Source organism: Aspergillus puulaauensis, chromosome 8 (assembly GCF_016861865.1).
Source record: "Aspergillus puulaauensis MK2 DNA, chromosome 8, nearly complete sequence".
NCBI lineage: Eukaryota > Fungi > Ascomycota > Eurotiomycetes > Eurotiales > Aspergillaceae > Aspergillus > Aspergillus puulaauensis.
In genome coordinates, this window is record NC_054864.1 from 2,154,850 (window position 1) to 2,182,480 (window position 27,631).

The window sequence follows — 27,631 nt, forward strand, 5'->3', positions numbered from 1 at the left end:
CGTGTTTTCGTATTCACCCGGTAGAGTTCTTAAAAATTCCTGTTAACCTCTTCATTGTTTTTGAGACTGGACAAGATAACAACATTCTCCTTATGTTCCCGAACTGAAGCCGACAAGATCTTGCGGGACAGTGAAAACGTAGAAACTAAGAGTAAATAAATCGAACGATTTATTTTCATAACAATTGCTAGCTATTCTAAGTTAAAATGTGATGGTATAAATATTTTCTCTAATCGGTGCGTAAAAGTATACTGTGGTTTGCTGTCCCAGAAATATATATATTCATATCCATGCTTCCATATGGAAGGTACACTGGAGACAACAATAAATTTAATATCGGTCTCCCACACAGACTCAAGACAGCTAATTTAGAACTTATCCAAACCCTTCATCGGGCCTGACGAAGGCCATGTTAAGATATCGCCATGTTGCCGCACCTGCACCCGCAAAACAACCCCATGCGCGAGGGAATACGAAAGAGATGGACAAGATCCAGCCACTAAGCGAGGCCTCGACTATTCCTATCTCAGTATGCACATTTACACTTCACTTAGCTCGGTCCAGGTCGTAGCGCAGCTGATGGACCCTGGGGTCACAACTCCCTCCTATCAGTTCTAATAGGCTCTTATCCATGTCGGTACCTTACATACCAAGGTCGATAGCATAGCCCCAAATCAGAACTAGGGCCACCGGGCTTTTAGGGCCATGCATACTGGGAGGGCCAATGAATAACCCGACTACTCAAGGCTTATCTGCCTGGGCAACCTTGAAGGTGAATTGCTGGTGATTGGTAGATAAGGCCGAGCGTGGCTACACAGTAGTAAGGTAGAGTAGCGACTATAATGGACTTGTGACATAGTGCCTTGTGATTTATCTGGAATTGACACTTTCATCCTCAGCATGGCTGCTACAAGACGCGTAGTTTGGCCTCAGCACACTGGCAGAAGTATCCCGGGCCAATTCTACATGCCACGAGGGATAGACTACAACCGTTTCGCCAACTGACAACACCGAAGGTAAATATGTGTATGTGCACACGACAGTCATTATACTCATTCAAAAAGCAATGCAGTCTATCCACCACTCGCACACCCCTACAGAGTACTATACAACCCACCAGCTCCTTATCAATATCACCCAACAACACCCCTATAAACCTTCCCCCTCCACCCCTTATCATTCTTCCACCCCTTCCCACCATATTCTTCATACCCAACCTCCCTCTCCCTCCTCCCCGTCCAAATATCCATCTCCGCCAACTTGACAATCCGCGTGCGATGCCACAGCTTCCACCCAACCACAAACAGCGCAAATACAGGGAGCAGGATATAATTTACCACGAAGTCCTCCGCGCTGAACGGGTTCAGGAACGCCGTGTAGCCCTGGAAAAACACGAGGAAGACCGTGAGGGCCAGCGCGAAGTACGTGCCCCAGGGGTATAAAGCTGCGCGGAAGGGGAGCGCTGAGGGGGATTGCCCTTGGGCGGATAGCGCGAGGCGGAACCGGATGTGCGCTATGCAGATTGTGCTCCAGACGAGGAATGTAGCAACTATTCATACGTTAGTGGTGTCATTTACCAAGTAGCTGTGTTGCAATATAAATGTAGATGGGTTAGAGGGGAAGATATACCCCCCGAAAGCGTAATAAGCGCATTATAAACCTTGCCCGCCTCGTTCCCTACCGTCAAAAACACAATGCAGGTAAAGATATTCGAGAAAACAATAGCGACCCACGGCACGCCGCGCGCATTCGTGCGGCCCAGGATCTTGGGCGCTTTCCCCGTGCGCGCCATGAACAGGATCGTGCGCGACGAGGCGTACAGCGACCCGATCCCGGCGGAGATCACACTCACCACGATCAGGGCGTTGATGAGGTGTGCGGCGGGCAGGATTCCGGCGTCGGAGAGCCCGATTGTCAGCGGGGAGCTGGCGCTGGAGGAGCTGTCTCCTATGAGTCGGTTGTCGGTGTAGGGCATGAGGATGCCGATGAAGAACATTGTTCCTGGCGTTGTTAGAAGATGTGCTTGACTGGAAGATAGGTAGGCAGTGGAAGATGGGTAGGTACCGATGTAGAAGACCAGGATACGCCAGAAGACTTGCTTGATGGCGATTGGGACGGCTTTTTGCGGGTTGCTGGATTCTCCAGCTGTGATGCCGACCCTATTCCCATTAGTTATTGTTCCAAGAAAGAGAGGATAACGTACATTTCTGTCCCAGCATACAGCGTCCCAGCAACAACAAACGTCTTCGCAACGCCATTGATCGAGTCTGCAAACGGCCCTGGATCATGCCAGTACTTGAACCCGATCGTGCGGCCGCCAATACCGCCGGTGCTGATGCAGATTGCGAGAATGAAGAATACAATCAGGGCGAGGACTTTGATTCTGCGTTCATTAGCTACATCCATCCCATCCCACCGTGTATAGTTATAGTTCTGGGTGGTAGACATACAAGGACAACCAGAACTCCATCTCGCCATACTCGCGCACCCCGAAATTCGCCAGGCCCAGGAACAGAAACCAGAAGATCAGGATCCAGGCCCATTGCGGGACAGCGTCCGTCCAGTACATTATAACCAGGGACACGGCGTTGTATTCGTTTGCGAGGACCTGTGCTGTCAGCACATAACCTACAGATACACACCGAGTGCAAGGCGAAGAAAGACAAACAGTAATCCAGAGATACCAATACGCCCACCCAAGCCCAAACGCAAGCGAGTCGTCGACGAAGCGCCCGGCGTACTCGGTGAAGGAGCCTGTGACGGGGATCGCGGTGGCCATTTCGCCTAGGGCTTGCCTGTCGCTGCTGTTAGAACAGATCCGAAACTATAGACATGTACACAATGTGTTGGAAACATACATCACGAAGTAAACGATAATCCCGACCAGCGAGAAACTTATCAGCACGCCGGCGGGTCCGCCCTCCTGGAAGGCTTTGCCGGAGCCGACGAGGAGTCCGGGGCCGATGATGCCTGTAGTATATGTATATGTTAGTGAGAAGTTGGGATGGAGTGTATCTGGAGCGTACCTCCGATCGCAATCATCTGCAAGTGCCGCGACTGCAGCTTGCGCTTCAGCGGCGCATTCAAGGGGTCGTGGTCGTGGTCATGGTCGTGAGAAGTACCAGGCGAGGACTCGACCTCGACTTCATTGTTCGCGTGCGAGGTCCGGTCTTTCAGTACCATTGTGCAAGTGAAAATTAACAAGTCGAGATCAGGGAGGAAAGTCCAGGCCCATTGGGAGCAAGCAATTCTTAAATTCTTGGCTGGCGATTGCACTGATTTGCGGGCGATGTCGTGATAGCTTCAAGTGGGGGTTGCGCAACTGCCAGCCTATGAGATTGTTCGATTCTTGCAGTGTCTATACTGGTGGATGGGGGATTGACATTTCATTTGCAATTTCATGTGTCACTCATTCTCTCTCTATTAACTATAACACGTATTATCTACAGTTCTGTAAACCTGTTCGCCCACCCACCAGCCGCGCAAACCCGGCCAGCTCGTCCTTCGTCAACGTCCGCTGCAGAAACGCCGTTTCCCTCCCTTCGCGATCCGATTCCGACGTGCCTGTATTCGTGTTTGAATTGACATCGGCATCCCCACAGATCGCCGCCTGGAAGAATCCCGCCATGCTCTCCGCAAGCTCATACACCTCCCCCAGCTTCTCCAGCACCTTCAGACACTGATACAGCGACTGGAACGCATTGCGCCACAGGTCCGGCGTTTCCGACCGGATGTTCATGAAATGCGTAGCCAGCACTGGCGTGAGGAGGCCCACCGTCGTCGTCGGGAGACAGTGCACCAGGTCGAGCTGGTTCAGGCCATCCGCGACGCCTGCGATGGATTGTGTGACAGAGTGGATGCCGTCCCCGGATGGATTCGAATTCGAGTTAGGGGTTGGCTCGGACTGGACAGACTTCTGACTCTGTGCCTGGTTCTGCCGATGTAAAGCGCCTGATGCCGCGAGGTATATCATCTCCAGCCAGGCGCGGTATGCGAACAGCGCGCGCTCGCCTTCGGATAGGGATTTTCGCTCAGGCGGCGAGTGGTATTGGACCTCCTTAGGTAGACTCGCATGCCAGTCATCCAGGGCAGCGATGTAATGCGTGAACACGGCGGGCGCAAAGACCGCAGCGTTCGTGATAGGGAAGATGATCCCGCTGATTGTGCAGCAGAGCCTCGCCTTCTCGATGAACATGGTAGCGAGATGCCGCTGCTGCACCGGGCTTCGAAGGACCTCGCAGGCTCCGAGGATCGGCATTGCGAGAACAGAAGGGGGGTATGTGCCCATGTCGAAGTCGGAGAGGGTGGGCAGGGGCACGGTGAATTCGGCGTCTTTGATGACAGGGCTGCGCCGCAGATTGAGGGCGTTGAGGCGGTCGCGGGTGTACATGCACCACCAGAGACGCTTCCACAGGCCTCGCGAGGTGAATGTGCTTGCGCGCGTGCGCTGTTCCTGTTCTTTGATGGGCATGGCGAGGGCGGCTTGCGACAGGGCGATCTCGAGCCAGTGCCGGAAGTCTTTTGGGTCGTCCTGGTTTTCGTGCCAGTAGGTCATTAAGAGCACCGTTTGGATGAGCACGATGCGGTCGCTTTCGACGTCGAAGTCGTATAGGACCTGTGAGTAGGTGAGTATTCCTTCTTGGGGACATGGGAATTGGGACATGCTTACTCGTGCTTTCCGGAAGAATTCCTGGCGCGCGGCCTTTCTGGAGGTGTATCCGGCGCGTTGGATGTGTGTTGGGTCGACGAATGCGATGGCCGAGAACATGACGGCGTACATTAAGAGCAGACTGACGGAGGAATGGCCATTGTTGTCGGCGATGGCCTGGAGGAAGGGGGGGAGGTCGAGGACGGGCAGGTAGGGGTGGACGTGGAGGACGAATGTTCGCAGCAGCTCGTTCTGTAGCCGCTCGTCTGGCAGGGAGAAGACTCCTTTGGCTGTGAGATATTCGGCATCTTCATCGGCGAGACTGGGCAGTTTCTGGATAAACGGTGGGAGAGTCGTTTTGTATGTCGGCTGGGGGATGTCGGGGATGCCGGGGACTGGGAATCCAAGCAGGTCGTGGGCGACGTTCTTGTAGTGATCGAGAGGAGTCATCCAGTGGATGCGCTCGATGTCGAAGCGGCTTTCGTGTGCTTCTGGGGTGTCTGATCCTGTTAGCTGTACGCCTTATTCGGTGTCGTCCTCGCTGTACTCACGAATCACCTCCTCCATGGGAGAGTCGCCAGCGTCCGTCATCGAGACCGAGTCACTGAATAGTTAGCATGCGACAGGCAGCTTTCTTCGACGACTCACTCTGTCTCATCCCCCGGGGGGCACTTGATTCCGTAGTCACGACATGTTAAACAAGGCGACTGGTCCTTGAGCAGGTCACAGCGGATGTGATGCGAGAGACAAAAGCCGCATCCACCAGAGAGAGCAGGCATGATATCGGGGTTACCAGCTAGTTAACAGCACGAATGCATGAAGCAGATAAAAAGAATGGGCGAACGAATGCCGCCTGGATAAAGAAGAGTCCAAGAGAGTGCGTGGCCCCGCGTCTCCCCATTTTGAGGCCGGAAAGGACTGGGGGATCCAATCGATGAACGAGCAGTTCCACCGTTTCTCCACCGTCAACTTAGCTGAACGAACTTGGCGGTCCAGAGCGCCAGAGCGAGTGAAGCCAGTAAGCAAGGAAACTTCAAGGAAAGAAAAGACATCGGATCCGATGGCTCGATCTGCAGCGGTTCCGAGAAATCCCGCCGGTGATCGGACCCAGTGCCACTCAAGAACGGGGCCAATTCGCCTCTGAGAAGGCACAATTACGCAGCTCTGTCTCTGGGGTCCCCACAGAAGACATTTAAGCTCTGCTGCCGGAGTATTGGATTGCCTATTCCGGAGTAAACGAGGTCGACTAACCAGAACCCTGCATACTGTGGCAACATCCTAACATATCGAGACTGCATACGAGGGATCCTGATATACATATCTCCTATCTCTGCTTTTGTCATTGGTTTAAGTATCGGAACCGATATTCTGTGCTTACGCGGTTTGCAAATACTGATCCGTGTTTTTGCTTCTATGCGAGCAACCTTAAGCCGCGATATGACAACTTTATTCTCTTGTTGGTGGATTAGCCCTAATTGTCGGGCTTGTTTGGCCGACACTGACCATTCTGGTCTATACCTCAATCCATGTCAAGGCTTCCTAATCTGAGATTCTCTGCTCATCCCTTATAGCAGCTGGTGGCACATTATTCGGACTTATTTCAGCCTTCCGCAGTTGAGCTAGGCTGTTCGTCTGAATTAGGATCCGGTGTCAAATCGCATAAGACAAATAACAAGCAAGAATCGTACATCCATCAGGTAGCCTGCGTTCAACCTTTCGCCTGCTCAACCTGCATCTCAAACGCAAACCCGCCATTCTGCGCAAACGTCCTCAACCGCCTCTCAACAAGATCCCACTGCGCCTTCGTGATATCATAATACGGCCTTTCCACCGGCACAAGCAGAACAAGCCTCTTCAGCTCATTCCTCACCCCCCAAATCTCCAACAACTCAAACACAAAGTACTTCTCGGGCGCCGCCAGCTTCAGCACCACAAACTGCATCCGCTGCAGCAGCGTCTCGCAGATAAACTCCGCTAGGTCCATCTGCCACATCGCCAGGTATGTCGTCGGCGTGCTGGACACCGTGAGCGTTGTGCCGTAGAGGACAGGGAGGGCCTCTGATGTGATCTGCCGGTTGACGAGGAGGATGGATGGCGTTGACCGGTCGAGGTAGATTCTGGGAAGTGAGACGTCCGGGATAAAGCGGCGCTGGACATTGTCGTCGCAGTGGCTTTTGGCTTCCTCTTCGGCTTCGGATGTGAGGCGTGTGATGCGCTTGTAGCTGGATCTGTATTTGCTGGGGTTGAAGAGGTAGGGGTAGATCTGGAGGCGGATTTCGGGGGGGAGGGCGAGGAAGTTGAAGGTCATTCTGCGGTGTATATATGGGGTTTATTCCGAGTTTAGTTGCTGTGGAAGGTCGAATGTGGAGTGAGGCTGAGTGCTTCAATATAGCAAGATAGTTAAGTTAACTAGTAAACGCCCCGCGCTGACTCATTCTGTGCTATCTTGGCAGCTGCATCCCTGCATATTACGCTTTATTATTATAGTAGTAGGATGTTTACAGTGGTAGGAATGTTTTACAATTCCTAGTAATAAGCAGGTTTAGAGAAAAGGTCCGATATTGGCTAAATAGCATCAAATGTGCTGGATACACTTCCGACACATAAACCAGACTCGATGAATTTAAACCCGTCTGAGATTAATTATATTCTATTTCTGACTGCAAGAAAGCTGTAATTACTAGACTAAAAGGTGTATTCATAATCTGTGTCTATGAACTGTGGTGGTCAGCCCGATCTATATCATCTATACGTAACACGTAAGTGAACATATATGTACATCAAATATCATGACTTCATGCAGTATACATGTCTGTCAGCCAGGATGTTTACAGCCACTGTTTATTCCTGATGGAGTGGCCCAAGAGGAAGCAACAGCTCCCGTGCATACGCCGCCGCAGCAGCCGACGCATATCTATCCCAGTGCTCGTTCCTATGCGAGTCCGCATAGTCCTTGATACCACATATAATAAGTGTAGGAAACTCATCCCCCAGCCCTGCAGCCCCGACCTGTATTGCCTTCGCACCGAACTTCATCTCCAAAAGCCGGCGCACGCCAGGGTCTGCAACCGGGTCGTCCGACGAAGCTATCGTCCCAAGGTGAACAGCCGGATGAGAGTCCTTCCTCTCTTCCCTGCCGATGATCTTGTTCGGGTCACAGGACACGCAATGCTGGTCGTTCGAGTTGACATGTCCGTGGCCGGCATCAAAGAGCTTATCGTAGGAGTTTCCTTGATACGAATGCCCCTCCTTTCTCTCCGGATACCAATGCTGAAACAGTGTCAGAAGAAACTCATGGAACTTACTCGCCTTGCCCAGCTTCCGGTCCGCGGCAAGCAGATTTGATATGTTCACAAGAAGCCCTGAATATGGCGTGTTTCCCATCTTAACCTGCTTGACACCCTCAAACCCGACATCCTTCTGAAACCGCACCACGCCCTTGAAATTGCGATCCGGCGTCCCAACAACAACATCACCGAGCCTGATATCCTGATGTTCCGACGGAATCCCGCTCCCCGTCGTAATCAGCACCCCGTGTTTCAGGTTCGGGAATGTGGCTTTCATGTCTGCGGCGATCTGTGACGCCATGGCCATGCTGGGTTTGCGGCCGGGCTTGTCGGCGGGGAGCACAGCCATCACAATGTTATTGCGCCCTATCCGGCCGAGGTTGTAGGCGTTTTTGTCGGCGGGCCGTGGCGTTGTTGGGTTTCGGCCGTATGTCTGGTCGAGCATTTCGCGGGAGGGGAGGGTGTCGAGCGATTGGAGGCAGATCCAGCCGATTGTGAATGAGGCGTTTGGGGGTGTCCCTGGAGACGGGGTGTGATGTGTTTGTGGTGGCATTTTGAGTCGGTGTGTTTGTGTTGTGTGGTGGAAGTGTAGGAGAGTTGGTGTTGGCGTTGAAGAAGGCAATTGCTAAGATGAAGAAAAGATGAGTAACAGGAAGCATAGGGAATTATATGTGCGTGGTTCCTTCACTTAGCTTTGCAAGAAAGACGTTAGGGAGTAGTGAATGGGAGCCTTGTCTGGGGAGTATATTCATTGTTGGTGGAGACGCCACTGTCTTTCAGCCCTAAGGGCTTGAATGGCCAACAGCTCAGCAACAATAAATGAGCAGAGCTTTCGACAGGGTAGGTTAAAGAAAGTATACAGATATACCGAGGTAAATAAACAGTCTTCTCTCTGTAGTTAAGCACTCTACCAGCCAGTGTATCTGTCTTGATGTACCAAATTCAGCCATGCAGTGGAGTGAATGTCTTCGTAGGTACCAGGAAATAGAAAAAGTAGAACACGAACTGCAGCTATAACCTGCTTTATCTGGCTGTATTTCGAGGCATACTTGGCGGCTAAGGATGTTGTAGTCTGCCTACTACAGAATTCCTTATGTTGCACAAGAAACTGATTATACAGGGATACCGTAAGTACGTCAATGCAGTTCACTCTCATAGAAGGTGTGTATATTTGGGAAAGCAGAGTAACTGTTTAGCTATCTCAACAGTGACGCTCGTTAAGGAGCTGGTCCAGCTGTGCAGCGCATTTCCGTCTTCAATGCCATGGGTGGACAATGACTTCAAGTTCGACGACGCCCTCTCCTTAGTTATACACTTTGATCAGCACATACTAAATAGGGTTCGACATTCCTTACGCCAGCACATGTGGAGAGGAATAAGGCTTCCCGAAAAATCTGCGATTGGAAGCACACAGGTTAGTTTGACGCTGTCAATACTCTCAGCAGGGACAACATACCTATCCCAAACCTCAAATACCTTCTTGAGATCCTCTACTGTCTCCGAAGATGGTTAGGGGATTCGCACGTGGATGAAGGAGGATTACTTGTCAGGCATCCAGATCTGGGCGAATCGAAAACTCAGAAGTCCGTGGACTGGAAAGCGTTTCGAGATGGTTTGCTAGGCGTTTGAACTTCTCCAGGCTGCGACTTTCTGTCGTTTGCCTTTGTACGCGAGTGTCAGCAAGGCTGGCCAACTTAGTTCTACTAGTTGGGATTATTGGTTATTTGGACATAGGCAAGGCGCCGTTCATTGTTAAGATGGCCTATACAGTTCTCGAAATATATACTATCCACTTATACACATGTTATAGTTGTATCATGCCACCTCACATCCCCTTTCCCATAAACTCATCTCTTAGTAGCAGCTGGTCTATACGCAGTTAGATAAGTAATTCTCAGAAACAATATTTGATCATAGAACATACGCAGCAAATGCGGATTGAGCCGGCACCGTCACACTCAACAAGGTTGCTAGCACATGTATGTTAGTACAATGACCAGACCCTGACTGCAAAATACTCACTGGGCAGCACAGCTGTCGGGGAAGAAGATTTCCTGTTGACAGACCAGTTAGACACTGCGCCCTGCGGGCTGAATATTATAATATAGATGGCCTACCTCGCAGTTCGCACCCTGCTGTCTAACTTCCAAGGTAGGGGAGGCGTAGGCCACAGCCAGGAGGGCAGCGAAGGCAGCAATGACGCGCATTTTGAGTAGTAGAGAAAGTAGATTGGTTCTTTGTTTGAATTGGCTGAGGATGATGCGATAATGAGGATGGATGAGGTGGGCAAGAAGTAGGTATTTATACCCTCGCCAGTCCCCGCGAGACTGTCAAATGAAGAAAAAGCGGCCCCCTCGAGACTGTCAAATGAAAGATATTCCGCTCCCGACTTGGACCGGCGAGGCTGAGATCCCTGCTGTGACTAGGGCAGCACCTATCATACACTGGCCCTCTCCAACACATCACAAGAGAAAGATGATAACCTTGGCCGCCAAGGGTTCATGGTCTCTTCGCGGTATTTGATCTGCATCAGCCGCAGGCTTGCAGAGCGATCACCGTCTCACCTCAGCTTATAGCGACGATCAATTCCTCGAAACATCCGGCCGGGGGCTGAAGAAGTGGATGCGGCGAATGAGACATGGCGGCTGTTGGGCGTGTCGAGACCTGCCAGGGTCAAGACTGACGTGGCAGTGTAAACGTTTAGATTGGCACCAATTGCAGCTGTCCAGCTGTAAGCGCTTGTCCTCGTTGTCCTCTTGTTTGGACGTTTCGGTGGATGCAGAGACGGAGAGACTCCGCGGGGCTGAATCTTGGTTGTGGACGTGTCGAGGCTGGAACCTGGGACTATTGACGGTGTCATGGTACCTGGAATCATACGACGGATATTTCTTCTCTTCGTGTCATTGAATATGCGAGACTTGCCTTGCCTTTTGCATCCGCTGATGGCTGCATCATATCGTCGACAGGCAACAATCAACCTGATGGCACATATATCAAGCTTGGGGAAGGCAGGAGTCTAACGCATTCTATTATGTTTGACGGCAGAAGGTGTCAATTTCTGACGCAGAGTTAGTGCACCATCACGCTGCTCTCGGAGTTGGCTTGGCCCATACTCTGGGTAGTTTCTGTTTGAGATAGATGGCTGACTACCAGCCATGCACGACTTTGTGTGTAACGGTCTAATGTCTTGTCATATTCCTCAATTCCTTAGTCTGTGCTGCGACAATGAACGCAATGAAGCAAAACTCGTTATATAATTCGGACCTGCACAGCAGACCCGAAAGCTACCTAGAAGCCTAGGAACGAATACAAATCCCCAACCACCAACTCAACCCAGTCCAGCTTAACAAAGAGCTCATACTAGCTACCAAAGACCAAAAGCCCTAGGCGTCGACAGTCCCTGCCAAAAAGTCCGCCGCACTCCCTGCATCAGTGCCATACGTCAAGTGCGCCGGGGTGATGATCAGCGTGCCAGAGCAAACCAGATCACCCACAGCACAGTAAACCTTGGTCTGGTCCTCCGGGTATCCCGGAATCTGTCCCTTATCCTGCAGGTTGCGCGTGAACCCAAACAGCGCAACGCCCTTGACCTTATCCCTGAGCGAGTCGTCCAGCGCCTGCACCGCCCCCGAAATCACCGCAGAGCCCTGGCTGTATCCGGCTGCGACGATCTGGGTCTCGTCGCCGCACTCGTCGGCGAGCTTGAACATGTCCACGGCGGCATCGATGGATTCCTTGTTTGTGTTCTCCGGCAGGAAGTTGGGGATTAGGCCAGCTGTGTAGGCGCCGCCCACGCCTTGGCAGGCGACTTGGTCCGAGCCGAGCTTGGATTTTAGTCCGCTGCATACTTGGGGGCCGACTATAAAGCCCTATATTATACCGACAATCAGTTTTGTTAGCAGCGTTACATTACATTGCTTGTGTGGGTTTGTTTCCGTAGCTTATGGAAGGATGTGGGGGCGGCTGGATAGTTATACATACCATGTTGCCGGTCTCGGTAGAGCCACGGGCGAAGATAAATGCCACGGGCTTGCAGTCGCCGTTCTCCAGGTCCTTTGAATTGGTGATTTGGCGGCGTTCGAGGGCTACGTCTGCCTCGGGGTTGACGTTGGGTACGGGGTTTGCAATGGCAAGTGTAGCCAGGGCCGTAACGAGGAGTGCACGAAGACTGATAGGCATGGTGAATGCGATGATAGCAAAGACTGATTGAGCCGGAGAGACACTGGAGCTGGTGATAGAGCTGGCTGGGTTGTCTGGGTTGATTGATACTTTTTCCCCTACACTGCGCGCGTCGCATCAGGTATTTATACATGCCCCTCTACCTCCTCGCCGCCGCTACCGTATGTTAACTACCGGCACGGCATTTCCAATTTACCTAGGATGTTACATCTCCAGTCCACCAAGCCAAGCCAAGCTTCTCTCTGCCGTGAGGAGCGAACCTAGGGATGTGCACACGGTACAAGGCTACCACCCTATATGCAGTTCGGTACGTAAAAGCAAATTAAACACCACCGTCCGAGTCGACACTGCTCTAGGCTGCATAAAACCACATATTCGTTTCCACTGTTTCGTACGCTACCCACAAAGAGCGGAACTGACACAGAATAGCAGTAGACATGTCTGAAAAATTGGCATGCCTGCCCCGGATACCTGCCTGTTTGGAGCCCTGCCGCCGAGTCCGAGTCTGACTCTGCGTCACAGGTTCGTTTGAGGGTGGCACCAGCCCCATACGGGGACGTGCATGTGCCCTAAGTCCATTACTAGGACAGGCACGAGTGTAGGCTACATGAAGGTTTCGATGCGATCACGGTGAAGAATGCGGGGAAGTGACAGGGGTGTGATCGGGGCGTTCGGGAATTGATTCGTTTCAGGCTAAGGAAAGACCATGCTTGAGTGAGGAGGATGACATTGCTAAGTCTGCACTAAGCCGTTAGGCTACTAAGTAGTATCTCCGGTTGTAATCCATGGGAGGGGGGCTTTTGACATGTACTGACTACTGAGTGACTGCCGTAACCCTATAGGGAATACTAACTGCCGCGAAACCGAGGTGACAATGTCTCGGGATGTCTTACTTGTTTTTTTTCCTCTTGTTTTATGAAATGCCGCGTCCGAGGAACATATCATATTCTACTATTTTAAGCGTGGGGGCTTGTCAGAGAGACCGGATTGTTTCGGAATTTCTTAAGCCGTCTAGGTTGGACTTGGCTATCCATGTATGGCCGGAGAATACCCGGATCTTCTGCGGAACTCCATCTCTACTAGGCTTACTAGTCATCCTTTCGCTCCTGCGGGGTCAAACAGATCGTTCATATTTCGGACAGGGCACCTGGCCGCCTGACCTGCCTACCCTGCTAGTGAACCTACTAGCCCCGACTGGCACTTGGCCCCGTATACTTGAGCGAGTAGATACCCCGCTCGATACTATTGAGGAGGATATGCCCGCTGGCGAAGTAGGGGTACACGCTCCAGCTTCCGACAAATTCCACCTCGCCTCCCTCGGCATCATCCTCGGGGTGGACGTCGAAAGAGCCGACCTCCTTGAATGAAGAGCCGGTCGGGTCTTCAAAGACTGAGCTCACATCGACGACGCGCAGGCCACTGCCGTAATTGGACTGGTATGTGAGGCCGTCGACGACGTATTGGTTGTGGTCGATTGAGCGCACAGGGGACTGGTAGATACCGGTGTGCTTAGGCGCGGAGAGATCCTTGATATCGAAAATATAGGTCGTGGTATGGCCGTTCGCCGCAGAACCTGTACCGTCCACTTCGTCGAGTTCGTCGTCAAGAAGCAGGTAGGAATGATCCTCTGGGTCAACGAGCCAGCCTTGGTGGGTGTAGCTGGCGCCGACGTAGGGCGTCTTCGAGATTTGGATAGGGCTCGTCTTATCGGTCACATCAACGATGGTCAAGGTATCTTCGTTGTAGTTGAAGCAAATTTCCTGGCCGACGTATTTCTCATCCGGGCCCTTATAGAAAACGCACTGAGCTAGGAGGAGTTAGAATGTGATCTCTCGAAGAATGCTCAGTTCCTACCATCATGAACATAGCCATCTTCATTGGCACAACCCGGAGAGACAGGTTTGGCTGGGTCAGACACATCGACTATCCACAGACCTCCAGCGCAGGTAAGGTTTCGCGACGTTCCAACTGCGTAGATCGTGTTCGTCTCCTCGTGCGCTACGATGTTGTGAGAGCTTCCGAACCCGGTGTACCAGGCCGTCAAGTCCTTCGATGGCGAGAATTCGGTCGGATCCGAGGCGGACGCTGTGGTCAACTTTGAACGTGAGCTAAATCCATACCCGGTCAGAGACAAGCTAACGCACCTTCTTCAGATCGAAAATCTGCAGCCCATGGCCGGTCGCCTCCGAGCCAATATATGCATGGTCACCGATAACCTTGATATCACGCCAAACAGAGGGTTCCGTCTGAGTTGCCAGACGCCCAACATATTCAAGACTGCCGTCCTCAAGAATCTCAACAAACGCAACTCCGTCTGTCTGTCCGACGACGCCAAACTCGCGCCCATCAGCAGAAGTCCAGCCTACATTCATTAGCTCATTACCGCAACAGTTTCTGCACGCTTACCCCAGACATCATTGCCCTCACGGGTGACGCTACCCAGAGCCTGGTGGCTGAGGAAGCTCAGGAGGTCGACGTTCTGGCAGGAGTACTCTCCCGCCTTACCCTGGGTGCATTTCTTGTCTGCCTGATCCGGGTAGCGGTTCAGATTGAACAGACCCTGGGCCCGGGCACGCTCTCTGGACTGCACCTTCAGCGACATGAGGTGCTCCATTGTTCTCCCGCCTTGGTGTGACGCTGACGCCACGCAGGCCAAGGATAGGAGAGAGACGAGTGCGAGCTTCATTGCGAACTGAGGAACTCGGATAACAGAAATGTCAAGGAGGGGGATGGTTGCTGAGACTGTCATCGCGTTCCACCCGCCTTATATAGGTTTCGAACAGGGCCAACATTCCTGTGGTGAAGCGTCCAACTCGCATAAGCCAGTACTGCCAAGCCCCCTTTTTCTTATCATACTACTGCTTTATAGGAAGGAGGTTATTCAATGTCGAGCATATCACGCACAGGCGGGGGTGATAACAGAATCTCGTCCTGGCCTACCGATAGACTTAATTCAAAGCATGAGGATGATTGGCTGAGCAAGGAGGGTGCAAGAGGCTGCAGGGCTTGGGTTACAGCGCCGCAAAGTAGGGCTGCGGGTGTGGTTGGACGGCGCCGTCGGTGCGATCTTGGACTGGCGATCCGCGCTTCTTGGCCCTCTGGCCATGTAACAACACCCGATCACACAAGAGACAATGCGCATGTCGATATTGCCCCTCTTTCTTTCATTGTTGCCGTCTGACATTGTCCAGGTAGTCTCAGTGCTTCGAATAGCTTGGCCAGGCAGCCTACCTTTGCCACTATTGTTCAGTAGATCAGGTGTCACAATGTAGGGACAAAAATGGGCGAACTCACGGGATGTATATTTCCCAATCGCACTGATACACGTCTCAGACTGCCATTGTCGGCTAGGCACGGCAGTCACTTGTGCCATTCCAATATCCATTAAGTCCGTAATATAACCGAGATTCTGAGACCATGGACAAGGGGTATGGTAACATCCACGGATAGTGTTGCGCAAAAGAAAGATGTTATAGTGCTCTCCGAAGAAACGATTCGGCAAATTCCATGTAGTATATTATGTACAAGCAAGTGATATCAAACTCCTACCACCATGTGATAAACATCCCAGTTCCTAGGCCGAATTCTATCGCCCAAAAAAATATAATAAGAAAAAAAGCACCGAAGGAAACAAATGAAACGCCAGAGCCAGTCGCTGATGCTGAAAATGAAAACGATAAAAGTTAAAGTAGTTTCCTGCCCCGTTTCACAGGGCTCGGGGTGCGCGGATTTCTAGACCGCTCTCGACTGCGTTCTGTGAAGTTCATGGTCTTCTGGTGCTCGAGCATTAGCGGCATGTCTTGCTTTTGGAATCCGGCATCGTTCTGGTGCTGTGTTCCCAGATATCCGAATGCAGAATGCTGTCCGGGCAGTTGTGGAGGCATCTGGTGCTGAGCAGATGACTGTCGAGAATACGTAGGAGGCGGATGAGTGTAGTCATGTTGGTTGTAGCGATTTCTGAATGAACGGAACGACCAGTTGCTGACCACAGTGACTGTGGATATGGTGACAAGGAAAAACAACTAGAATAATCAGTTTAGAACATAATGCGCGGTGTCAATAACTTACAATCGCCTTCCAGCTGATCGGATCGATGAAGCTGTTGATGATAATCGCCATGGTCTGTGCCGACACCTTGGCTCTTCCAACCTTGGCAGGGTCACGGTTCATGCATCGCTCCCAATTTTCACAGACAGTTTCCAAGGCCGGCAGTCGATCTCCGCCGGCACACCGATTATCAACATAGCTCTTCGCGCAAACTGCCATCTCAGCCAGGATCGTATCGGACACTTCCTCGGCAGCTTGGTCAAACTCCGCGCGAATGGCCGACACAAACCCGAACACGACGTACACCGCAAGTGAAAACAACGAAAGGTTGACAACGAGCTGTGCCCACCAGGACAGGATATTTGGAACATTCGGATGCGCCTCCAGCAACGCAAAGAAGTCGGAAAAGGTGGAAATTCGCGAAGGCTGGTCCGCAGGGTTCTGACCCTTCTGCGTGACGCCCTGCTGACCTTCACTGCTGCTCGGCCGATCGCTCTCGTCATCACTATCCTCCTTTCGGAGTCGCATATCTAGCGTCCTATTCCGTAGTCTTCTCTTCTGAACTCGTCTCGCGGCTGCATTGGAGTAGTGATTCACCCGTGGGATTTCGCCTCGGCCGGGGCTTGGTGCAAACCGTCCGTACATCCCAAATAACGAATTTCGATGACCTGCCTTTGCAGACTGCTCTGGTGTTTCGTCATTATCGGCATTCTCTGGAGACGACATGTTCTCGGCTCCTGAGGAAAAATCCAGATCGAATTTGCGGGGTGTCATGAAGGCGGGCTGAGCAAAGGGCGATTTTGATGTGGCTGCGGGTTTCGTCTGGGAGAAGAGGAATGGTTGCGAGTTGGGCTCGCGGAGGGCAGGGATGGGCTTCTTTTCCGGGGAGTCGAACGCATTGTGGGATCCTGAGACCTGTTAGCATGGAGCTGTTGGTAAAAGGGATGCTGTCACGCACGCTTCTTCTGGTTGTCGTGTTGCATGCTGAGCTGGTAAAATGGCGACGTGACATCTCCAGGGGCCCTGGACTGCCACTCAAAGTCCATTGGACTCTCCGCTGTTCTCTTATCCATTTTGTAGCAGTTGGACAAACTGATCAGGGAAAGGGAGAAGGCGAGTGAACGGGTGGGTGATGAACGTGCGGAGGAAGAGGTGATCTGCGGAGGATTTTGGGCCAAGGATCTCGACTTTTTCCGCTTCCCTTTTTGTTTTGGTAAACAAGCACTGCCTGGGCCCAGCAACCGCATTCACACCCCTCAGTCCACATACGAGCGAGTCACTCTTCAAGCAGATAGAAAACCTTCTTTTTTCATTATTATTTCTGTCCTTACCATGATTCAACTTCACAGTTCACTCTACGATCGCCCGGCCTGAGCTCCCCCTCACTGCGGGTTCCGCTCCAGGCGCGCCGCTACTGCGGATCTACGGTCTCTACAACCAAGCCAGGGCTACTTATATATGTTCATTCTGATTATAATAACAATAACCAATATCATCATCGCCGTCGGCTCGAAAGAGGAATCCTAGGTCGGTGCTGCCGCCTAATAGCTGTCCCAGATCAAAAACGCAGCATGCATCGATAACTCAAGCGCCAACAGACTCCGAAATCAAATCATCTAATGGGAATCAAAAAGTTCTAGCCCAACTCCGGTCCGATCGCTCATATTATAAACGCGCGTGCGAGAAAAGCAAAGAAAACAATAGGTCTTCACAGTTTCACATGGTCGACGAGCTCAAACTCGTCCTCGTCGGCGAGATACCCGGTGGAGATCTCGCTCTCCCGAGTGATGAACTCGTACTCCTTGACCAGCTTCTCCGTCTCCTTTGTCTCGAACCTCTCGACCGCCTTATCGATCATGTCGTTGAAGAGCGTCTGCCCCGATACCTCGTAAAGATCGACCGGGGCGTCTCCGTGGCAAACTTCCGGGATGGCCGTTGTGACAATAGGGTCGCCCCGATCCTCGACGGCGGACGAGTCGGAGGTTGCATCATCGAGAGCCTCTCGCACGTCGTTGTGAAAGTCGACCTTTGCGGTGGTGGAGCCACGCTGTGCGTCACGTACGCGTTGCCGCTTGTTCCATGATGTTCTAGTACGGTCAGCCTTTGCATCTGCGATACCACCAACCGGATATACTTGCGTCTCTGGCTTTGCGGGGCGAGTTATTGGAAGGACACCATCAAGAGTAACAGCGCCAGGGCGAGAGGTTCGGCCACCGTGCACCCATTTGGCCTTCTTGTCGTGGACCCGCTTGGCTGCGGTGCCAGCCTGGCGCAGGTCAGGCTTATCAAAAGAGGCGGACATTGCGTAGAGCTGAGGTACAGTATAGTAGATGGGAAGTATATCGGATGAGGCGCGGTGGCTCTTGTAAGGTCGTCTGTAGTGTATGCCTGGACTAGGTAGCAGTTGAGCCGGCGCGGTATATACGATAGAGACAGGAGGCGATATGCAGGAGAGGAGTGAGTAATCCGCTCGGATTCGTGGTCGATATGGGCGTTTGAAACCGGAACTTATAGATCGGGTGAGTCACCAAGGATCGGCTGGTAACCAGTCATCGGCTTTGTGTCACCAAAGAGCGGAGGACAAGGTGAGTAAGAACAGAGCAGACAAACAAGCGACTCGAAGCCAAAGAGATCAAAGGGAATCAGAACCTTGGAAGGTGAGTCGGGGACCTTGTTTGGCGATATCGAGTCACGGCTGGGCTTCTTTATCAGGCGCCCTCCAAGGGGGTCCGGGCGAGGCGATGCTGATTGCGGCAGGTGCAGGTCATTCACACCACTGCAGCTCTTGATAACGAGATCCTATCAATCAAGCACCTCCTCCTCCCCTCATTTTCCGGGGACGCGCCACTTGCGTGCCAGCCTTCCCATGGTCCTCTATTTTCGTCAACCGAGGATCCCGAGGCTGCTGCTCTCCTGCAGATGGCCGGACCAACGACAGCGCAGGCCACAGCCTCAGGCACGTTGTCCGTTCTGGGCCGTCACTTGCCTGCTGTGATGTCATGCGATGATGCGATTTGCATCTCCTCCTTTCTCGGACCGGGCTTATCATGCGTCCCTGTCATCTGCATCCACGCAAGCCTGCGCTGGAGTCTCGGGGTTGGACGGGACGCCCTGGTTAGTAAGCCTGGAGCATTCTTCTTAAAATAAATGTCGCAACCAGGCTGTGATGAGCGATGACGCGAACAGAGGCCGTCAGCCCAGAGCCGGCACTAGCCTGCCTTGTAGTGAGTTTGTTTGTATGCTTGTACCTCGCGATCGCCATAGATTAGATGCATATCGGTGTCCAGCACCGCAATATAGTACAACAATGATACAGACTATTCATCCATCTGCCACTCATACTCCAGCGCCTCCATCCTGCCCTTGCGGTTCCTGGCTGCAAACCACTCCTTCTCAAACCCATTCGCCCGATCAACCCCATCCCACCGGTGCCCCGGCCTGATCCCATACCGATTCGGCTGAAACGCCCCCTTGTACAACGGCTTCCCCGTCTTGCTCACGCCCGCAGCGGCCTTGGTCAAAAACTGCGCCGCCGGATCATTCCACCGACTCTGCGCCTTCAGCTCGTCATTCAGGTCCTCATCCTCCGCCGTGCGCGCCAGTGGCATCGCCTTCGCCTCCTCCAGAGCCTGCCTCTTCCCCTCCCTCTCCTGCCTTTGCACATCCCCCATGAGCGCCTCCTTCGCCTCGGCCTCCTTGATCTTCTTTTCCTCCTCCACCCGTCGCGCCTCTGCCCGCTTCATGGCAACATTGATAATTCGCCCCGACGCATCTCGGTATACCGTCTCCTGCCCTTCCTCGGCCTCGTCCCCTTGTTTCTTTCCCTTATACAGAGCCTCCTCTGCTTTTCTTCGCTTCTTCTGAGCAGCAATCATCGCGGCCGTCTGCTCCGCCGTCTGTAGTCCCGCCCGAGCCCCAGACTCCATCCGTAATCCGTCATCATCTTCATCCTGATCAACAACCATCGGATCCTCATCACCGCCAGCCCGTCTCGCGTTCTCCTCCGCCATCGCATCTGCTAGAATTGCATCCGCCGCATCGCGCTCACTCCCCGTAGTCTCCGTATTTGTATCCGCACCCGTAGTCCCTGATCCTAACGTCTTCCAATTACTCTTCTTCGCGCGCCGAAACTCCGCGCTCCGCCCGCCCGACACAACAGCCGGTCCGTACTCGTCGTTGTCGCGCGCCGACAGCCCCGCCGTGCTGCGTAGATCGGGCGGGTCATCGTCTGCAATTATGAGACCGCCACCATCTGTGCCGGATTCTGCTGCTTTGGCCTTCTTGCGTTTCTTTTTGGGCCGCTCGGAGTTTGCTGGTGCTGGATCTACAGTGAGGTAGTTCTTTGCGAGGTAATCGGCTAGTGAGCTTGAGGGCATTGTCGTCTGTTTTGTTTTCTTGTTTATGGGTAGGGTGGTTGGTTGATTGTGAGCTCGACAGAGCTTTTGATTTCCATTCACTTTTAGTTTTAGCTGTGAAGGCGGAGATGGATGGACTGCGGCGGGCTTGGCGGTCTGTGTTGAAACGGACTATCTGTTTTCCCGGGAAGCTATACTGTGCCTTTTGTATGCGCGATACGAGGGACATTCGACATTGTCATCTCCATCTCTAATATTAACCATTTTTGTTGATGAAATGATTCCAGGTGCTTAATTTCAGTACCTAAAGCGCGGGTCCCCTTGCTTGCCAAAGCGATACTTTCTTCGCTCGGCAAAAGAAGAACAAACCCCATAGTATTACTATTACTCTACTCCACTCCGTACAACACAACCACTGTCAAACAACCCAGCCCCAAAGCTATCAAGACTCGGACATACAGTCCTGCAATTAGCGAACAGACACCTCAACGCCGAAACCGAAATGCCCCGAACAGACGAAGCAGAACACTGGTTCAACGCCGTCTACGCCGCCGTGCGCGAGATCCCACGGGGCAAGGTAACCTCCTACGGGCACATTGCTCTCTTACTAGGTGAACGTCCGTACCGCACCTATAGCTATATATGTCCATTCCCACCAGCATTCATCATGACCATGACCACATTCCCCTCTCTCTCCCCTGCCTCCCCCGCTTATTTGGTCTACCAGGACACAAAATGCCAAGAGGGTTAGAAGGCTAACATAGTACTGGTTCTCACAGCAAAACGTCCTCGCCAGGTCGGGATCTGCTTAAAACACCTCCCGGCCCCAGAGAGCGGGGAGTACTTCCACGGCGGGAACGTGCCGTGGCAGCGGGTTGTGAATTCCAAGGGGATGATTTCGCATCGGTAAGTGCCACCTGGTTGCTTATGTACTTGTTCCATGCACTATTGTTCAGTGAAGAGTTGCGAGCTAATTAGGTATGTCTGTTAGTGGGCCCGGGAGTGCGGCGAGACAAGCAGAGGCTCTTCGCGAAGAGGGTGTTGAGGTTGATAGTGATAGTATGGGTGAGTTCTATGTAGACTTTGCGCGGTTTGGGTGGTTTCCTATTGAGTTACCGAGTGAGGTCGATGCAGATGAAGACGAAGAATTGGACGAAGGCGAAGAGCTTAGGCGAAATGGGTTATAGCATATAGCCTACACTCCAGGCAACCGCGGTTCTCGTTCAATCTCTAACAAGAGATGGGATCTTATTGCATAGTCCTATCTCAGACACCCCCAGAACCCATACGTACAATTGCTATCGTAAACATCAGATATTCCGGACCGTAAATGAAAAAATGGCAAGGACGAGAAACAACCGGCGTAATATATCCATCTCCGACATCACTACCCCGTAGGGCATCTAAAGGTAGGAGAAATAGGTGTGGAGTGGTAGAGGTAAGAGTTGAGGTGCAGCAGAGCAAGCCGACACATCAGACAGGAAAGCAGACTCTATGATGGTAAAGAATGAGTAAGAGAGGAGGATGAAGAGAGAGGGAGAGAGAGTAGGTGGACGTTTAGAATGTACGGAGCGGTCACGGACAACCAACAACTAGCCATCGGCCCAAGATGTGGTAGAATGCGCAGCAAGGAAATTATGACAAACGAAGGAAAATCGTCACTCGAGACATATACTGTCGTTATATCGGATCAATTTGGGCTTCACGCTCATCTCCGCTTCACCTCCGTGGCCCATCCCTCAATGCCTTCTCCTCTACTGCCGGGAACGAGACCTAGGTCGACCTCTTGCATCCCCCGGGTTTCCTTCATCCATTCATGTGATGCCATACCACCAGCATTTGCACGTTTTTCCGGTAGCACCTCCAGCATCGGCAGGAGAAAGTCGCTGATGGCCATACCCTGTGACGGCGAGAAGTGGTATTTCTCTCTGAGCACATCAGGTAACGACCAATGGCGGAGTCTGTGGATATTGCGTAGTTCGCCCTTGCGGTTGAATATCTCTTGTGACCAGCGGCCTGAAAGGCAGAGCGACTTCGGGAAGTTACCAAGCAGCTCAATAACTTGAGCTATGTGGTCATCGTCTTTGCCGTACCGAGTACCTGACTGAGGATCGAACAGGTAGTCGCCGGTTATTAATTCGAAAACCTGCGCGAGTTAGATCTTCCGTAAACCTCCACCAAGGGATATTATTCAATGACAGGCTTACCATGCAGGACATACTCCATATGTCGGTACTCGCTCCCCATTTGGATCCCAAAATAACCTCGGGCGAGCGGTATTGGCGTGTTTGGATATCATTGGTAAAATGGTGGCCAACCCAGCATGCGTTACCCAAGTCGGCAATCTTCACGGAGATGATGCCACAATCAACCTCTTCGTCATTCGAGGATGACTTATCGAGTGAAATTCCAGAAACCTCTCGTTCCAGCAAGTCACTGGCGGTTGTTAGTAAAAGGTTGCCTAAAAACAGGTCGATCCACGTACGCAGTCTTTTCTCTCTGCTTTTGCTGCTCCTCGTCATCCTTGATGCCAAGTATTTGTCTCATCGACGGGGTTTCAGGACCTGTCTCTGTCAGCGGTAATAATATATAGTTGCAATTGGTTCTCCGCACCTGGAGACTCATTGACAAGCTGGCTGAGGCTGCTGTGAGAATTTTGGGAGCTGTGTTTAAAATCGAAGCTGGTATTCAGAGGACTCGGCAGGGGCTGGCTGCCGGTGATCAATGTCCTGCGCCTCCGCCGACCGTTGCGGTTGTCTTCCTTCTCCTTCTGTGCCTTCTTTTCCTCCTCCTTAACATATGTCTTCACGATTTGCTCGACATCGCCGATCTCGATCAGGACGTTCTCTGGTTTCAGGTCGGTATGGATAATCCCGCATTCCCGGTGAAGATAATCGAGACCTAAGAGCACCTGTTTCGTAATCTGCTTCACAAGCGGCATGGGAATACCGCGGTGGTTCCATTTCTTAATCAAACCGAGAAGATTCTCCCCCAGTACTTCGAATACCATGCAAACGTGGACCCCATGCGGGCCCTTGTGCTCGAAGGAGTCAAGCAAGCTAACAACGTGCTTGCGCCCAGGGTGGGAAGGCTTGGCCTGGACAATGCGATTTAATAACTTAATCTCGTCGATGGCGGTTTCGGTGTAATGAGCGGCCGACCGGACGACTTTCAGGGCGACGTGTTTCCCTGTCGTTGTGTCGCGGGATAACCAGACAGTCGAGAAGTGACCCCACCCCAGCTTGCGCACGACGACATATCGGCCATTGTTGTAGAGCTCTCCGATCTGGACGGGATGGTAGCCACCCTTGCAGTAGTCTTCTGAATCTTCCTCCTCGGCGGTGGTTTCGACTTCTTCTTCGGAGGACGAGGAGCCAGACCGTGACGGCGGGACACTATCATCGGAAGTGGGTTAGGACAAGGAAAATACAGATACAACGCCACAATGAGGGGGCGGAGGGGATGAAGTGAAAAACATACCCATCGCCTGTCGAGCCCGGTTGGTCGCCAGGAGGCATCGCGGAATCGTTGGTGACGATGGGCTTCAAGTCGGTGCCCTTTCTTCTCTTCTTATTGGCGGTGCCGTTGGTGGCGGAGGAGGCGACGTTGGAGGCCATCTGCTTGCCTTTGTTGAGGACGGATTGGAGATCGACGCCTTCCATAGGACCGGGCAACCGGGCAAAGGGGAGAGCGAGGAAAGGACAGGAGGAGATAGATAAGGGAGGGGCAGTCAGTTGTTGGGCTGGCAAGGGCGCAGCGGAGGGGAGAAGCAAAAGACGGAGGAGGTTGGCGGCGGAGACTGGAGACTGAGCGGTTCAGGTTCAGGTTGGGTTTGGGTTGTGCGAACTTGGAAGACTGAGGGGTCGCTGTTGGCTGAGAGCGAGAGCGAGAGCTGCCCGCAACCAGGCCGACTCGAGTGCAGGCAAACTCCCTTGATTCTCAAAAAGAACTCAGCAGACACTTCTAACACGACAAATTGCTAGACAAAAGAGGCGCGACCGATGCGGAAAGAAAGAAAGAAAGTGGATGAAGGGGCAATTGAGTTGGGGACGCCCAGCAGAGGCAAATGACGCAAACAAGGTGAAAATCTCCAGCTGCTCGTCCGGCTGGAATCCAAGCAGCGATGATTAAGAGGGCCAGGCAGGTTCTCGACTGCTTGAAAGGAAAAGCCGCGAAGTGATGATCGACAATGGAGAATGTCCGCAAGCAGGCGAGAAGGACAGGCGATGCTCAGCGCACTCCGATGTGGCAAATCATCGCCAGTCGCAACCACGGTCTCGTTGCTGGCACTGTCCGGGGAGACGCGCTTTCAATTTATACCCCAGAATCAAGCAAGGAGAAAAATAAAAAAATAAAAAACATTAATACTAGATGGTCCAGTGAATATACTCCGTACAGTATATCGTGCTTGGGTCGCCATGCATGGAAGCTCGGTAAAGCGAGCAAGAACAACTACTCAGGTGAAGATCGGAGGCCAAGCACTGAAGAGATTCGCCAGGATTAGCGACGATGCGAATCGAGCCTGGCCGGTCTCTTTCTTCACCGTACGGAGTACAAGAAGCAGAATGCGCCCGCAAGATGATAACTGACCGTGGTGTTTGGTTAGAAGGACGTGGTATAAAGGCGCATCGACAACACCGCTTCTTCTGTCGAGTATTTGCGACAGGAACCGACGTGGAAATAAGGCTGCGTGTCGTCAAGGGTTCCATGCAATAGAACAGCGAATATAGTATTATCTGTAAGTTTATTATTCTTTGAAATGAGCCATTATGTACCCTGTACAGACCGATACCTTTTTGACACTTGCCCTTCTACTCAACTCTGTATTACGCCCAAGAACTTTGCAGAGATTGCTGTAGATATGACCCCAAATGGTTTGCGCATTCACATCAACATTTACAGCACATGCCAACTCCTAGATTTAGCGAGTTTGTTCCAATGTTTGGCCCGAATTGCTCACCGGTTTATTGAGTATCGATCGTAGTGCTTAATGGGCGTAGATCGGAGCGTGGTCTTCCTAGATGCCCCGATATATGAGCGACGAACAAAATAGAACGGAAAGCTCAATGACAGGTCCCCGGGTAAGTCTAGAAAGATAGGTACGCTTAGGTTCGCCATTCCAAGTCTAATGAAACAAATAAAATGCTATACACCTTGGATGAGAGTATGGTAATGAAGAATACATATCCCAACCTGAAATCATAATATTAGGACGGTCATATATTAATCGAAGAGATCCGTGTTTTTGAAGGAATCATTGGCAATCAGATGAGAAAAAAGCATTTTTTTCATCTCCAGCTGACCCTGGTTTAAAATATATAGCAGCAGTATATAAGATATGCAGAGGCAGGATTAAGCTTTATTTTTGATGCTCCAAATGTTCCATTTTATATAATGATTATTAACAACCAACATTCGACCATTGCACTGATCATGCAGTTGATTCATCCTGTTATTAGTTGGCATAACAAGCTTCTTATACAGGGCTTAGCACCCGCATCAAACAACCACATGCCGGACTGTACTTAGTGGTGCACCGGTCGTGTGCGCTCACGCCGCAGGGCATGTCATTTTGGCCCCCTTTAGCTGGTCTTTGCACCGTCGTATATTCGTCTACCCAGAACATCCCCATTAGCAGCTCGGAATGCTTTCGGATTTAACCAGTGGATTTAACCCACGCGGCGGAGATACATCCCTTCGCCGGATTTAAGCCTACCACTACTTATACGCCACAAGATCGAGAGTTTTCTAGAATGGCAAGCAACGCAAGTGAAATCAAAAACTCATACCATGGCCGACGCAAAAGTCATCCTCATCACGGGCGCCAACACCGGAATCGGCTTCCAAGTCGCGAGGGCCCTATACAGCGCTGACAGGGCGTACAGCATTATTGTTGCCGCGAGATCACTATCCAAGGCGCAAGACGCGACCAGCGAAATCCAGAACGAGTTCTCGTCTTCGTCGAACAAGCTGACACCTGTCGTTCTTGATCTCGAGTCGGACGAGTCTATCGAGAAAGCCTACGACCAGGTGGAGGGTGCATTTGGGAAGGTGGATGCGCTTGTTAATAACGCCGGTAGGCCACAATCACCTAATACCATACCAGTAGTATAGGTGGGCGTCCAGGTATTCTAACAATCTCACAGGAGCACAATTCGACCAGCGCGGTATCCGCGGCGAGATCTCCACGCGCGAAGCCTGGAATAAATCGTGGGACGTCAACGTCACAGGGACCCAGATCCTAACAGCAACGTTTATCCCGTTGCTCCTGAAAAGTGCCGACCCGCGCATAATATTCGTCACATCTGGAACTGCGACGCTTGAAGGCACAGTGGCCAAGACCACGCCCGCTGACCGGATGGTCCCTGAGCCCGGCTGGCCGAAGACAATGATGAATGTGGCTGCGTACCGCAGCGCCAAGACGGGCCTGAATATGATGATGCGCGAGTGGGATCGAATCCTGACGAAGGATGGGGTTAAGGTGTTTGCGATCAGCCCGGGGTTGTTGGCGACGAATTTAGGTGGGAATCTGGAGATGTTGAAGAAGATGGGAGCGGGGGATCCGGTCGTTGCTGGGGCATTGTTTCGGGACGTGCTTGAGGGGAGGCGAGACGGGGATGTTGGGATGGTGGTCAATCGGGATGGGGTGCAGCCTTGGTAGGCCACTTCGTACTGAGAATTGGTTTTAATGAATCTGATTGTGGTGGAGAAGTTGTATTATGGCTTGGGATAGTATGTAGGGGTCTTTTTGGTTAGTTAGGGCACAGCCAGCGGCAGTTACCTTTTCTGCCCGAACGCTACACACGAGGGGTCGATAAGCTTGTCTGAACGTCCACATTAACTCTCGCCTATGGGCATCATCCTGACGCGACTTCTGGATCAAGGGCTCGGCCAGCCCAATGGTGAAAGCAGCGTCCATGGCAGGGAGTCCGGATGATCATGTGATGTCACCGTGATGCAAATGCTGCGTCGACAATAGCAACAAATACCTTGGTATTAAAGAATAGAGAGTCAGTAAATGGGTAATTCTATATTTATATTTGATTTAACAAGATTCAACTAAAAATATAGCAGTGGTGGTGAAATCCTAAACTTATCTCCACCACCCTTTCACG

At 52.0% G+C, this 27,631-nt stretch overlaps 13 protein-coding genes across 13 annotated transcripts; 2 read left to right on the forward strand and 11 right to left on the reverse strand.

Annotated features, from left to right (window-relative positions):
• Positions 1-1,133: 1,133 nt before the first annotated feature.
• On the reverse strand, positions 1,134-3,183 carry APUU_80809A (amino acid permease; the record flags this gene model as incomplete). Its single annotated transcript, XM_041697131.1, has 7 exons — positions 1,134-1,549; positions 1,630-2,159; positions 2,204-2,383; positions 2,451-2,608; positions 2,669-2,795; positions 2,859-2,970; positions 3,027-3,183. The coding sequence occupies 7 exons, from the start codon at positions 3,181-3,183 to the stop codon at positions 1,134-1,136; spliced, it is 1,680 nt and encodes a 559-aa protein (XP_041562692.1).
• A 256-nt stretch (positions 3,184-3,439) lies between these two features.
• APUU_80810A (fungal specific transcription factor domain-containing protein) lies at positions 3,440-5,427 on the reverse strand (the record flags this gene model as incomplete). The annotated part of the gene is made up of 4 exons (XM_041697132.1): positions 3,440-4,615; positions 4,670-5,148; positions 5,200-5,252; positions 5,297-5,427. The coding sequence occupies 4 exons, from the start codon at positions 5,425-5,427 to the stop codon at positions 3,440-3,442; spliced, it is 1,839 nt and encodes a 612-aa protein (XP_041562693.1).
• A 929-nt stretch (positions 5,428-6,356) lies between these two features.
• Positions 6,357-6,956, reverse strand: APUU_80811A (uncharacterized protein; the record flags this gene model as incomplete). Its single annotated transcript, XM_041697133.1, has 1 exon — positions 6,357-6,956. One exon carries the CDS (start codon positions 6,954-6,956, stop codon positions 6,357-6,359), a length of 600 nt encoding a protein of 199 aa, XP_041562694.1.
• Positions 6,957-7,489: 533 nt separating this feature from the next.
• Positions 7,490-8,488, reverse strand: APUU_80812A (uncharacterized protein; the record flags this gene model as incomplete). The annotated part of the gene is made up of 1 exon (XM_041697134.1): positions 7,490-8,488. One exon carries the CDS (start codon positions 8,486-8,488, stop codon positions 7,490-7,492), a length of 999 nt encoding a protein of 332 aa, XP_041562695.1.
• A 1,301-nt stretch (positions 8,489-9,789) lies between these two features.
• On the reverse strand, positions 9,790-10,142 carry APUU_80813A (uncharacterized protein; the record flags this gene model as incomplete). The annotated part of the gene is made up of 4 exons (XM_041697136.1): positions 9,790-9,804; positions 9,860-9,905; positions 9,958-9,989; positions 10,053-10,142. The coding sequence occupies 4 exons, from the start codon at positions 10,140-10,142 to the stop codon at positions 9,790-9,792; spliced, it is 183 nt and encodes a 60-aa protein (XP_041562696.1).
• A 1,176-nt stretch (positions 10,143-11,318) lies between these two features.
• Positions 11,319-12,114, reverse strand: APUU_80814A (uncharacterized protein; the record flags this gene model as incomplete). Its single annotated transcript, XM_041697137.1, has 2 exons — positions 11,319-11,804; positions 11,917-12,114. 2 exons carry the CDS (start codon positions 12,112-12,114, stop codon positions 11,319-11,321), a joined length of 684 nt encoding a protein of 227 aa, XP_041562697.1.
• A 1,184-nt stretch (positions 12,115-13,298) lies between these two features.
• APUU_80815A (uncharacterized protein) lies at positions 13,299-14,800 on the reverse strand (the record flags this gene model as incomplete). Its single annotated transcript, XM_041697138.1, has 4 exons — positions 13,299-13,921; positions 13,969-14,209; positions 14,259-14,476; positions 14,521-14,800. 4 exons carry the CDS (start codon positions 14,798-14,800, stop codon positions 13,299-13,301), a joined length of 1,362 nt encoding a protein of 453 aa, XP_041562698.1.
• Positions 14,801-15,797: 997 nt separating this feature from the next.
• APUU_80816A (putative nuclear envelope protein Brr6) lies at positions 15,798-17,234 on the reverse strand (the record flags this gene model as incomplete). Its single annotated transcript, XM_041697139.1, has 3 exons — positions 15,798-16,136; positions 16,183-17,069; positions 17,120-17,234. The coding sequence occupies 3 exons, from the start codon at positions 17,232-17,234 to the stop codon at positions 15,798-15,800; spliced, it is 1,341 nt and encodes a 446-aa protein (XP_041562699.1).
• Positions 17,235-17,869: 635 nt separating this feature from the next.
• On the reverse strand, positions 17,870-18,463 carry APUU_80817A (uncharacterized protein; the record flags this gene model as incomplete). Its single annotated transcript, XM_041697140.1, has 2 exons — positions 17,870-18,248; positions 18,300-18,463. 2 exons carry the CDS (start codon positions 18,461-18,463, stop codon positions 17,870-17,872), a joined length of 543 nt encoding a protein of 180 aa, XP_041562700.1.
• A 1,015-nt stretch (positions 18,464-19,478) lies between these two features.
• Positions 19,479-20,537, reverse strand: cwc26 (putative cell cycle control protein (Cwf26); the record flags this gene model as incomplete). Its single annotated transcript, XM_041697141.1, has 1 exon — positions 19,479-20,537. The coding sequence occupies one exon, from the start codon at positions 20,535-20,537 to the stop codon at positions 19,479-19,481; it is 1,059 nt and encodes a 352-aa protein (XP_041562701.1).
• Positions 20,538-21,018: 481 nt separating this feature from the next.
• APUU_80820S (MGMT family protein) lies at positions 21,019-21,703 on the forward strand (the record flags this gene model as incomplete). The annotated part of the gene is made up of 3 exons (XM_041697142.1): positions 21,019-21,133; positions 21,296-21,422; positions 21,508-21,703. 3 exons carry the CDS (start codon positions 21,019-21,021, stop codon positions 21,701-21,703), a joined length of 438 nt encoding a protein of 145 aa, XP_041562702.1.
• Positions 21,704-22,224: 521 nt separating this feature from the next.
• DSK1 (serine/threonine-protein kinase) lies at positions 22,225-24,178 on the reverse strand (the record flags this gene model as incomplete). The annotated part of the gene is made up of 5 exons (XM_041697143.1): positions 22,225-22,662; positions 22,724-22,952; positions 23,002-23,080; positions 23,130-23,911; positions 23,997-24,178. The coding sequence occupies 5 exons, from the start codon at positions 24,176-24,178 to the stop codon at positions 22,225-22,227; spliced, it is 1,710 nt and encodes a 569-aa protein (XP_041562703.1).
• Positions 24,179-26,306: 2,128 nt separating this feature from the next.
• On the forward strand, positions 26,307-27,177 carry APUU_80821S (uncharacterized protein; the record flags this gene model as incomplete). Its single annotated transcript, XM_041697144.1, has 2 exons — positions 26,307-26,592; positions 26,663-27,177. The coding sequence occupies 2 exons, from the start codon at positions 26,307-26,309 to the stop codon at positions 27,175-27,177; spliced, it is 801 nt and encodes a 266-aa protein (XP_041562704.1).
• Positions 27,178-27,631: the final 454 nt, after the last annotated feature.